The sequence below is a fragment of the Lampetra planeri genome, chromosome 12, assembly GCF_965212315.1.
Source record: "Lampetra planeri chromosome 12, kcLamPlan1.2.h2, whole genome shotgun sequence".
NCBI classification, from domain to species: Eukaryota; Metazoa; Chordata; class Hyperoartia; order Petromyzontiformes; family Petromyzontidae; genus Lampetra; species Lampetra planeri.
This window is the reverse complement of record NC_136118.1, coordinates 14859992-14873054: the sequence shown is the minus strand read 5'-3', so window position 1 is coordinate 14873054 and position 13063 is coordinate 14859992. Positions and strand designations below refer to the sequence as shown.

At 50.8% G+C, this 13063-nt stretch overlaps 1 protein-coding gene across 4 annotated transcripts in view; it reads left to right on the top strand.

The window, feature by feature from the left end:
* LOC144721746 (serine/threonine-protein kinase 32B-like) overlaps window positions 1–10990 on the top strand; it is a 40389-nt gene extending 29399 nt beyond the window's left edge. For 2 of the 4 annotated variants that reach the window (XM_078599630.1, XM_078599632.1), the window contains 6 exons: window positions 337–440; window positions 1906–2022; window positions 4219–4344; window positions 6043–6174; window positions 6866–6936; window positions 7239–10990. In XM_078599630.1, the coding sequence (XP_078455756.1) occupies window positions 337–440; window positions 1906–2022; window positions 4219–4344; window positions 6043–6174; window positions 6866–6936; window positions 7239–7398 (710 nt within the window). In that variant the 3' untranslated portion in view covers window positions 7399–10990. Of the gene's footprint in view, window positions 1–336; window positions 441–1905; window positions 2074–4218; window positions 4345–6042; window positions 6175–6865; window positions 6937–7238 lie in introns of those variants that run through there. The other 2 variants (XM_078599631.1, XM_078599633.1) reach the window with 2 other exon arrangements.
* Window positions 10991–13063: the final 2073 nt, after the last annotated feature.

The following is a 13063-nucleotide window of genomic DNA, read 5'->3' as shown; positions in this document are numbered from 1 at the left end:
GTGGCCGATCCAGTCCCCACTCCCACCTCCCGCACAGATACCCGTCTTTTGAAAGGCATTTGCCAACCAACGAGTTGTTCATTTGTAAACAAACAGGCGAGGATACACATGAGGTCCCAGAAGCTGCTGCTGAAGCACGCTCTTTCAAAATAATCCTCAAATGATTTTTCGCGCGTCGCTCGACTACCACTCATAATAATGATCAATAAGAGAACGTAATGACGTAATGATCAATAAGAGAACATAATGACGTTGTACGTTTAGCGGAGCTGTTTGAGCCGACGGTGACGGAGCTGTGGTGTCCTCTGCCGCCCCCCTCGCTTTGCGCCGACTCAGCTCCCGAGATGTTCCGCTCGTACGTGGAGGGCACCCCGCGGTACTCGCCCGCCGTGGACTGGTGGTCGCTGGGGGTCACGGCGTACGAGCTGCTGCGGGGATGGGTGCGTAGCGCGGACCGCGTGCACGCTGCATCACGGATTACTCGCGGCGGCCGAGGGAACGTTCGTTTGCTCCCCCTTGGCCGATGAGATGGCTTCGTAAAAAATCCCCTGGGTGTTTTTACTTTGTCATGTTTAAATGTAGGGAATGGCTTTTTTGGGTCACCTATTTTCATACCGCCACCACCACCACAACTCCTGCGCTTGGGATCCACACAATTCGACGGGTGAATGCAAGGCAGAGGGAGCCTATGGCGATGCATGGTTTATAACAAACATCGTGAAATCAATTGCATTTGGCATTAAATCCTGAGACCGTCAGTTCGATAAACTTGGGCACCCGATTGTTATTGTAGGTATCTGCCCGGTCTGCACTGTACACGTTTAGATGGTGTTACTTAACGCAATGTGAAGTAAGTATATCCCATTGTCTGATTACAGAAGTTACCGCTCAGCATCTACATGTTTCTATGATGCACACACACCACAACATACTTCTCAGAGACCGTGTGTGAAGTTGTTGACACTTTTATTCAATGCAGTCAAGATGTTTTTAACAATGTGACAGGCAGCGGCATTAAACTTTCATGGCATCCGCACATGGACAATGTAATAAATATAACCTTTTGAAGGGGGAACAAAATGAACATCAATATTTAAAAAGCTCACAGAGGCAGCGATAGGACGAAAAAGCGTCTTTATTATTTTTACGTTACGAACCGTCTATTGGTACGTCGTTGACGAGGAAAGCGATGCAGAATTGCGCGACCGGTGTGCCGGCGTGTTGCTGCTCCCAGTGTGCCGTGCCAGCAACCTCACGGTATGCTGTCGGCAAACGCTTCCCCAGGTCCCTCTCGAGCGGCAATATGGGATTCCTTTAGAACGGACGGGGGGGTGGGGGGGGGGGACGCGCTAGCGGTGCGGCGCTTAGAGCAGCGGCGCGGCCTGGGGGGGTGACGTGGCACTTGGGACGCCCTGCGTCTTGGGGCGTGACGGGGGCCGAGTGCGGGCCGGGTGGAGACGCCCCCCCCCCCCCGCTTTGCGTGGCAACACGGGACCCGGCTGAGAGGGCCCACTGTGGGTGGCTGAGAGGGCCCACTGTGGGTGGCTGAGAGGGCCCACTGTGGGTGGCTGAGAGGGCCCACTGTGGGTGGCTGAGAGGGCCCACTGTGGGTGGCTGAGGGACACGCGTGCTGCAGTGCCCACGTTGTCTGGGAAAATTGAGCACGAAGGCGTATATTGTGGAAACTGCACTATTTCTTGTTTATCACTTAATTGATCTTTTGAGTATTTTTACAAAGTCAAGGCCAGTTAAAAGGTTTTTAATGGCAATATAAATTTGTGGCAAGACTGTCAAATGCTTAAAATATATGGCCCATTTACTAAGCGTTGTATTATATTTGGACAATGAAGTGTTACCATAAAATTTTGCTAAAAGAAGTCAATACCTTGTGTTCACTTGTCCCAGAGGCCATATGAGATTCATTCAAGTACCACTATAGATGAGATCCTGCAAATCCTGGACACCAAGTCTGTGCACTACTCTTCCTGCTGGTCGCAGGAGATGGCCAGTCTTCTGCGCAAGGTGAGCTGCTGCTGAGCGAGAGGAAGGCTGGACTGTGGCAAGACTGAGCAGGTGACTGAACGTGTAGCGCATGGGGGAATGCCTGGTTGCGGTATATGTGCAGCAGCATGATGTGATCGCCTCATGGCATACATTTACTACAGTCCGGACTGCTGAAGCATCCTACCTCCATTCCTCTCCATGTGCTGCATGCTCACTTTGTTGCAGATTCAGGAAATCGCAACTGCTTTCTTTGTATGATGACTTTGTGATTCGTATATGAAAAATAACGAGAAAACCCATTCCGGCACATCAGAAACCCATCACGACAGCACTGTACAGATGAGTCCCAGCGAGGACGAAGCCGGTTGACAGTTGGTGGGAGTCTGCAGACTCCTCCTCTCGTTCCCCTCGCCTGCCCCCCGCCCCCAGGGTGACGAGTCGTCCCGGGGGGTGGGGGGGGGGTGCCGGGAGTTGTCGCCACACACGGCATCCACAAACTTACCAAGGGGCGGGGGGGGGGGTGATCCCAAATTTGTCGATGAAATAAAAATATTGATGAGGTCTCAAGACGGGGAGGGGGGAGATTTCCTACATTATGCCCCCCCCCCCATTGCTTCCACCGCCCGTTATAATTACCTCATGGGTCTGATGATGTCAGAGTCTTTATAATGTCACTGCCCAATCATGTAACAATAATTAAAATATATTTACAATAATAAGAGTACCTTTCATAAGCACAATCCCGTGGTAATAACGGTACTCCCACAATGAGAGAAGCCGTGTCGCACCCTCCGATAGCTGCTGTAACGCTCTCCTGCCAAGGAGCACTCGGAGCGCCGAGCAACATTATCTGCCACCCTTGGGATCATTATCCCTGTTGTGCCGTTACCCGGGACGCGGTCCTGGAACGGACACTGGAGAGGGCTGTCACGTTTTGCTTTCTAAAAAAGCAAATCGCGCCCAGTGTGGTGTAAAGTAACCAGAGTGAAATTTTATTTCCAAACTGGGCCGAGAGCTTCAATTCACGAGGCCGGTGAAGTGACGTCGCGAGCGGCGCAATGTGGCGCGGTGTGGCGGGATGTGGCGGGGTGTGGCGGGGTGTGGCGGGGTGTGGCGGGGTGTGGCGGGGTGTGGCGGGGTGTGGCGGGGGGCCTGCCAGGTCTGCGGTTTCCCCCGGGAGCCGGTGCCGTTTCTGGCATGCCGCGACGCTTCCTCGGCCACACCGGTCACGGTCGCTGCAGCTGCTGCAGGGGTCTGCATTGGTGGGCGACGTTGATGTCGTTGTGTTGAGAGCTTTCTGTACACTGTGTCGTCGAAGCTTTTCGCTTTCCGGCCTGCACTGATGTTTCTGTTACGCGGAGTTTTCTCGTCATTTAAACATTTGAATTCGTGGCGGTTAACGGTGCCGCCTGTCACAGCAGCTGGGCCCCATCTCCCTGTGGAGAGCCAGTGCAACTCCATGAGACGCAAAGACTAAGATCCACTGTATAGCCTTTAACAGGCTGTTGGGACAAAGCTGTTAACGAGCACCTATTTAGACCGGTACGGTACACGAGGGGTGGGTGGCAAGCACCACGCCTAGCCACCTTTGTTTCCCCAGTGCTAATCTTTAGACACCGCACTCGTCTAAGGGTGAGTCAGCCTCGGCCCAGGACCAGTTAAGATATTCGACACTGATATTGACCCATGAGCAGGAATCAATCTCGTCTCGCCGGGTTCGTAGCGCAGCGCACAAATTTCTACTCTACTGCTTGTGAGACGCAAAAACTTGAACACAAACGTTTATGGTAAAGTGTAAAACGGCTTCAAATCCACGTGACCCTTTCTTATACTTGGGCTTCTCTTCCACGAGTTATCGCGATGATACGAGGCAGATAACGAGCTGGCCGGCGCCTACTCGCACGGCCGCCAGTCTGTCTACGTGAGCGGGGCTCCTCGCAGAGTGGCACTTTAGACGTTGGCCGGAAGGAGAGTGCCACGCTGTGGAATATAAGTAGCATGTAATATCACAAAGTGGACAAATCTGAATAGGCAATTCTGTTCCTCCAAACTTGTCTGGTTAACACGCCTGGTTAGCACGCCTGGTTAACACGACTGGTTAACACGCCTGGTTAACACGCCTGGTTAACACGCCTGGTTAACACACACCTTCTAATGGGCACGCTCGGACACCTCAAGATCTGTCGTGTCCCTGTTCCGTCCGCCGCGGTGCAGTTGCTGTGTCTGAAGCCGGAGAACCGCTGGGCGAGCCTCGCCCAGCTGCAGGGCTCGCCGCTGCTCGCCGACGTCAACTGGGAAGCCGTGCTCCAGAAGAAGGTGACGCCCTCCTTCCTGCCAAATGTGAGTTGCCTGGTACTTCTCCTCTGGTGTCAACGCATTCATTTGTGGCCCCATTGGGTTTTAGGCTGAACATCTAAACATTTGTGGGTAAGGAAGTGTCTCCCCAGCAAGATGACTCTCCAACCTTGGTGATTTTATCTCCGGACGTTTTGACAGCCAATCCTGAGACCTCTCATTCCTCGGTTTATCATCACAATGGAGACTGTGATGAATGGATATTGGACAGATTGTTAGCAATTGTTTACATTGCAATATACACTTCACATTTGGGGTTTAGATGGCATCTAAATGCTACTGCTTCTCTAGACACAGCACAACGCAGTGGGGACTGGCATCGTGGGGATAAAGGAGGCACATATTTTATTGTTTTATCTGAGAGAAGAGACAGTCACAGACAGAGGAGAAGAGCAAGCTGTTGAGACTGGACAGGTGCTGGGATAGGGGAGGGCATTGAGCTTCTGCTTGAAGGTGAATCGTGCTTGGATGCTGCTGATGCTGCTGCTGATGCTGCTGCTGCATTGTGCAGCAGTGGGAGAGATTTCCAGACGGTTCATGGGTACCATGAGCAGGTGAGTGGAGGTGCTCGTGAGGGCGCGGCGGTGGCGGCTTGCCGTGGTCCGTGGAGTGAGCAGGGCGTGGGGGAGACCTGCGTCATGAGCTTGGCCACTGCTCATGTGGAGCACAAACGCACAGATACAGCAATGTAGTAACACGAAATGGCTCTTATTGATTTCTTTAAAATAATGTCGGATTGTTTTATAAACGCTGCAAATAAATGGAATAATAAAATTAAATAGTATTGAGTGTATTGTGAAATGACATTGGCGTAATGGTTATTAAGGGTAATAATGATCATTCACGCCGCTGAGCTCCCATCAGAGCACCAACGGCCGGGTCGAAGTCGAGGATGCCACTCGCTTCTCAAGTCGGGAGTTTCAGCCTCGCCACCGCACACAAAATACAAGCTGAGAAGGTGCGGCCTTCTTCTTGGTCCAGCCGTGATGATTCAACTCTCGTGACGCAAACTTCTTTCAGAGCATTACAAGCAATGAGGCCACCACGTGTGGATCGCGAGGCCCCTTGAAGGGACCTCAGGAGTAGTTCTGTGATGCCAACTTCTGGGGGCGGCCGTTCTCCGCTGCAAGGTGGTACACTGCTCACTGCGAGCACTACCGATGCAAATGTGTTTGTACCCTGACATGATGCCAATCGCACGTGAAATATTACTCGCAAATACGGGCGTATAATAGTCCTTAATTAACGAGGCTTATTTTGTTTTGATGTGAATCATATACGCCTGGATCAGAAACATAGACATAGAGAAAATTGGAACAAAAGCTGAAAATGGCGCAAAGAAGCATTGAGAGAATTACAATGAGAGATAGGAAGAGGAACACAAGGATTAGAGAATGTATACACAAGGTAGAGGCATCAACTTGACTGTCAAGAAAAGTAAGCAGTTGGAGATGAAGAACAGAGGAGGCACCACGCCGGAGATGACGTCCGTCGCCAAGACGGAACGATGAAATCGCCTTCCGCTGAGTAACTCGACGGATGTTTAACATCGCGAGAGCGTGCGAGATGAACGTTCATCCAGCAGCGGATGGATCGTGGCTGACGACAATGATTTTGTTTCGTTCTGCCGGCTGTTGCTTGGCCATGAGTTGTTCCCTCTGTCTTGGCGTGTGGCCTGCTCAGAAAGGGCAGCTGAACTGCGATCCGACGTTCGAGCTGGAGGAGATGATCCTGGAGGCGAAGCCGCTGCACAAGAAGAAGAAGCGACTGGCGAAGAGCAAGATGCGCGAGGGCAGCAAGGAAAGCTCGCACTCGGTACGCTGCTCGGCTGGACGGCGGACGGTAGGAGGGCATGGGGGCAGCGCTAGGCACCCGGCGCTCGACGACGATGGGGTGTGATTGAAGGGGCGATGGGGTGTGAATGAAGGGGTGAGCCGTAGACGTTACGTGTCGAGATATATGGAGGTGGGCGGCGAGTGGCGTTACAAACGAGAGGTGCCCCTACACCTCCTGCCCTTTTGACAGTCCGCTGCTGGATGAGGACCTTCCGACGCCGTATGGGTCATGGGGGTTGTTTGACCATACTTCACCACACGTTGACCAAACTTTGTCGTGGGAATAAAACTTGAGTTACCAGCTTCGTGACGGAGTGCGCTAACCGCGGCACGGCTGCTCCCACCGCGTGTGGTGTCATACGCACCGCGAAGTTAGACGGACACAGAATTGGTACAGAATAACTTTGGAGGTCACCTTTTCAACGATTCACCCCCCTGCAGCCATTCAAAGAATCATGCTGGTTCGAGGTCACAATTGCGCTGCTCAGCAATGGGGCCGCACATTCACAGACGGCTTTGCTCAGTGACAATCCCTGTGTTTAGTAAGCCAGAAAGAGGATAGCCTCATGATGCGAGAGAGGCACGTGCACAATTCTCTCCAGTCGATGCGCACGACCGACGCGGTGCTCGTGTCGCGATGCGTTCCACCCCCGCCGTGTCGCCCCCCTCAGCAGGAGAACGAGCACCTGCAGGAGTTCCTGGAGAACGTCCGCCAGGAGTTCATCGTCTTCAACAGGGACAAGTGAGCGGAAGGCACCTGGGCAAAGCCGACACACAGCAGCAGCGCACCCCACACAAGCGATCTCGGGACAGTGACACAGCACCGGCGGTCGTGCGGTCTCCGCTGGGATAGTAATGTTACACAATGGCTGTTACGACCAAATAATGTGATTCACAATGAGTTTATTTTGGGTTAGATCGTCTTGTCGCGTATAATGTCAACTTTTTTTTTTAATGACAACCCTCCACCACCCAACGGAGCCAACCGAATGAAGTTGTTACGGGGGTGAATGTTGTTCGTTTTTGTCGTCGTTTAATTATCAGGAAATGCAAGGGCGCGCTGGCGAGCGAGGAGGCGGAGCGCGATGATGCCGTTGCCTCGTCGCCCGCGGACGGGGCGGGCAGCCCGCCCGACGACCCCGAGGCGGGGACGCGGAAGAACGGCTGCGGCTCCGTGTGCCACGTGGTCTCCAAACGGACTTAGCGCGCAGAGGAGAAAGCCTGCGGATTGCATGCGAGGAGAGGGGGCGGCTGCGAGGTGCGGATGATACCCACGCTTTAGTCCCCGCCGGTGGCGCAGGAGAAAACACGATACCTACACGACTGTTTAAACGCCTGCTCCTCTCGTAACGGAACAATCCGCAGCTATCACTAGACGACTATTTATATGACTGATGAAACTCCCACTTGTAATTATACATTCACACAGTCGTGTATCTAAACAAATGTGTGGCTTGAAAGATAATTTATAAGAGAATTGGGTACTATACTACAATCATGTTTCTGTGTGTGCGTTCACGTGTGTGTGTGTGAAAGGCAGCGGCTAATGCGGGCCCAGGCCTTGTACATGGGCTTGCTACCCCTACCACATTTACTTCCTGTAATAAGCACGTGGGGGAACGGTGGGAACAGCTCTCCATGATGTATTCAACCAACCGTGATATGGTGGAGCCCAGGGGGTTCAAAACCACTGTGCCCCCACTCAGAGAGTTTCCAGAAATAAGCAAATGCTGCTGCTGCTCACAATCATTGAGGTGGAGAGGGCCCGACTCCTCTGCCTGGAGCTCGACTGGTAGACCCTCGACCTCCGTGGAGTACAGGTGTTACTGATCGTCACGCGTGTCATTGAAAGCACTGTACACATTTCAAGCAGGGTCAGCTATTTCGGCAATAATGTCAGCTAATGGGGAGTGGCTCTTCTGAACAAGATAAAGAAAGGTGTCTCTCTTGGAACACGGCGGTGAGATGTGGGAAGCTGTGAGCTCCAGTTGTGGGTTTGCCAATCTAGAAACAGTAAGCGATAAGTAGTCCATGATACTTGCCTCTGCTAACACCAATAATGAACAATGGTGAAGAGAGCAGGCCTAGTCGCACCCTTGGGTGACTTCACTGCATGAGGACACAGTGTTGATACCCAGACTCGAGTGATGGAAAGCCGCGGGCCAGATCAGCATGACATTAATAATAGGATGTTTCTGAGTTTCCGTGCTGCCCATATGCTTGGAGTTACAAAACAAGCTGCTCACTCTCAAGTGCATCCACACAACATCCTCAAATGGTGGAAGGGGTACACCCACACGCCATCAGTGAGTGGCTCTCGGCTAGAGGAGCGTCTGAGACCAGAATAAGCATTGGGCAAAACAAAAATCTCCCCATTCAATTTCTTTTGGTGTGACAAATCGTGAGCAGGCCACATGCTGCATGACACCAACTGCTTGGACCGCAGGATGGAGTCGGCACGATTCTAAGTGTGTCCTCGGTGAAGTCAGGGCCTTACCAATAACAACGACCAGGGCACCTCCCTCTGCGACGTGCCTGACAAACCACGGCACGTGATATTCAATGCCGTATCGCCATGCAAACTGAAGCTTGTACAAGCCCACTGTGGGGTCAGCAGGCATCTTATTCTACATATGTCTGTCACAGATATAGGGAATTTCACCAGTGCCTGCGGTGTACCCAAGTCACATACCCACGAGTTGACGGCACCTCTGGGTGTGGAATGGAAGTCCCCACCCCTCGTGTGACATGCTCGTGGCTTTACCAATAAATCTGCATCTGTGGCAGATGCAGATGGAGGCTGTTAACTCGTGCGGTGTGCGCGGTGATCTGGTGAATACAGCACCTCCCGAGATCGAGTTTTGAGAACTTGCTGTTGACCCAGGAACTCACCAAAGAGTGGGAGTTTAACGCCAACCCTACAAAAAAAAAACATTTGCCCCGGTATTTTTGTATCATCAATGGAGTGTGGAGGAGCGTTTGCATCCAGGTAGCTTAAAGATACTGGAAAGATATGGACTATGTCCCACCCATTGGGTTACTCTGGCAATGATGCCATTGCCCGGCTCGTGTGGTTCATGCAGTGATAAGAGAGACCATAACATCTCTATGCAGAAGGTCGTGGGTTCGATCCCGACGATTTCTGGTGTATCAGGGGTTTGCAAGATCTCCCCCCATGGTCACGTGGATTTTTATTCTCTGGGTTCCTCCAGTCTTGCCCTCCACAGTTTTTTTATATTCTTAGTAAATAAAATCGTTTAGTTTTTTTGTACAACACCAAAACAAATGTTGATTGGCTGGATAAATGTTACTGCGAGCTAACTGGACGTAGCGCAGACCACCCATCAAAAATCTCAATTGGCAATTAAGTCCATTGTTGCAAGACTCAAAGGAATTGACATGCATGCTTTTTGGACTCCACTGCTTTAAATCAATAACCGGTGCATCTTGTTTCAGTTCCCAGTATCAGACCGGAAAAGTTTCTTCATTGGCATTTAAAGCACGCGTGAAATTCATGATTACAATGGATTTGTATGCCCACGATGCACGTGTCAAATACTGTTATATGTGGAAACGTGATTGGTTATGTAAATTCAATGGAAAGTATCTGTGAATGATCCATTTAGGTTAAACAAAAGAGAAAAATTGTACAGAGGACAACAAGGGGGAAACTATATAAACTGGGTGGGGAAAAGAGGCCAAAAATTGAATTAAAATTACGAATTGTGGCAAATGAAATGGCAGCTTGAGGGTGGGAGGAATAATTGAATGCATAATTAATCTCGGTAATGTACCAACAATTTCATATTCCTAAGTTGTTCCAAGTGTACGATTGAACTTGTAAGCTGTGTGTGTTACGTGTGGTGGAACTAGTGTGAACTAGTGTCCTGACCCATTTCAAGAGGAACGCTGCTCTCTAACAATATACCACTTTTTGTATTATATATAAGCAGTATAGAGCATGTGTTAATGCGTATATAGTGTATACTGTATATACTTTTTACAGTTAAATATGAAATTTGTCTCCTGCTGATTTGCAATCCGCTGATAAAAATTTCATCAATTTTTATCGGTCGCACATTTCATTTCTGTGGAGGCTTGCTCCATCATACCCATTTCATTTTTATTTTATTGCCACAAATCGGACGCAATTCGATGTTGAATCAAATCTTATCATGGGTCACTATTCACAATAATTCTGTGAATATACACAACATTTTTACTCAGTGATTATTGGCCATTTTTGCAGATTTTTAAACCATCGGCTATGATCGTCTTTCTTGGATTGTAGATTATCTTGCTACAAAACAATTCGTGTCATTTAAGAACGCAGTCCCAATAGTGCGAGATGCCAACTACCTCGCCTAGTATGCAGGAGGTCGTGGGTTCGATCCTGACTCTGACGATGTCTGCTGTATATTTGGAGTTTGCGTGTTCTCCCCGTGATCACGTGGATTTTTCTCCGGGTCCAGTTTTCGCGTCCACATTTATAAACGCGTTTGGAGTATTTGACTGCTATACATTTCCACGTGAAAAGCCACTTCGTGGAGCTTTCATTTGTGGCCAGGTCGCTTCTGAAAAATAGCTACATAGTTCAGAGGGCCTTACCCCGTAAAATAAAAACAGAAGTAGTATCACCTCTCGAAGCCAGTCCTTGTACAATCCCGAATGAGTGTCTCCGAGTGCCTCTGGTGGTGCATCAGTTCTCAGCGGTCACCGTTCTTCTTGCGACATGGATGATGCTTCTTCCCTTTGGGGAAGACAATCTGAAAGTATTAAACATTTTCACGAAAGGTCATGGCTCGGGTTTATATATTTTTGTAAGAAAGAGGAATTCCGTCACGGAATTCGGGAAGATAAATCCCGAAGTGGTGTCCCAAGATAGGATTTCGGAAAGCTTTATTTTTGTTTAGCAAATTTAAGTTTTTTTAAACGAACAACTCTTCGTGGTTACACACAGGGAGCCGCTAGAATGTCAATCGTCGGGGTGCCAGGGTGCGCTGGCGACGTCGCACTGCATTCTGCAGCCTGCAGCCTTGGCTCGCGGCGTGGGGCAGTGTGGCAGACCTCGCTGGGGCGAAGCTGCGAGTGCCGTCGTCGCTGCAAAGCTGCCGACTGCACCACGCGCCACGCCTCGACGAGGCGACCGCAGCGACGCTCTCGTCCTGTGCATTGACGTTGTTACGACTCGCCGAGAGCGCCATGCCCCCCCCACCACCTTCAACTCTCTCTGATATTCCGCGTGTACGCCTGTACGGTAGCCAGGCACAAACATCAAAATAAAAAGAAGACGGCCTATCCGAACACAGGCACACGTGTGCAATAGCTAACACACGCAAAACACACAGCCCCACCACCCGCTTAGTGAATTGTGTGAGCCGGGTGGCCCCGGGGCGAGGGGTTACCCCGGGGCTTCACGCTTTCTGTGGTGCTCATCGAGTCGACGGATCGTGGTGGGGAACGCGCGGTCCGTGATCGAGGGCGAGAGCGACACGCCGCGATTGTGGAAATTCCACATTACAATGGCGGCGCCAAGTCATCCCGGAGGGGTGTGTCGCTTGAGAACGAGAGGAGCACGCACACGTCGCGAGCCATGGTGAGGGCCACTGCTGGCTGAAGGGCCCACACAGGGATGGTGAGAGAGAGAGATCGAGACGCGACGCTTCATCTCAACAGCTCGCCCTCGGGAACCGGCGCCCTGGATTTGGTTTCGAGTCGTCGGGTGATGAACTTTCTACGGCTCGAGAGGCATCGTCTTGGTGCGATCTTCCACGGGCGATACGCGCTGGAGTTGTTTAGATATTCGGCCCGTCGGCGGCAGGGCCCGAGGCAGAAGACATCGGCACCAGACGCCAGCTGGAGCACACCCGATGGAGGCCGGCACCGTGGCACACGAGGGGAGGGGTGGCCAGCACCACGCCCGGCCGCCTTTGTCTCCCCAGTGGCGATGTTTACACACCGCACCAGGTACTCATTTGAGGCTGAGTCAACCTAGGAGAGGCACAGGACCGGTTTAAATAATCGTCATTGGGTGTTGGCCGTGAGCGGGAATCGAACTCGGATCGCCAGGTTCGTAGCGCTAACCGCTACACCACCGCTCCAACAAGGTGCAATACACAAACAGACACACAGAAACACACACACAGAGACACACAGAGACACACAGAGACACACACAGACAGACACCACACACAGACACCAGACACACAGATACCACACACAGACACACGCACACAGAGACACACAACACAGACACCACACACAGACCCCACACACACAGATACACACAGAGACACACAGACACACACACACACACAGACACACACAAAGACACACACAGACACACACACAGACACAAACACACAGACCACACACACACAGAGACACACACAGACACCACACACAGACACACGCGCGCTGTGGTGAGTAAACTGGCTCCAGCAGCAGGTAAACAAACACAACGTCTGTTTATTTGTTATACAAATGTGCGCAGAATGGGAAGCGTACAGGAACCTGCCTGTGTACAGACTTACTCGTACAATTAGGCCCGCAAAGCATGCAATCCGTTTAAAATAAATGTTATGTGCTGCAATCGCAACAACAAGCCAATACTATAGTGATATATATATAATACTATAGTGATATATAATACTATAGTGATATATATAATACTATAGTTCGAGCATCTCGGCACGTGTTCAATATATATATGAAAAAGCGAAATAAGAACAATCAGATACATCGCGGAGTTTGATGATTCGTGGCTGAAGCCACCACCTTACAATATCAATTCATCTTTACATTGGTCCACGGCAAGTACATGCGAACAGGAGATGTAAGAAGGTAACGGCATTTAGGTACAGAGGTTG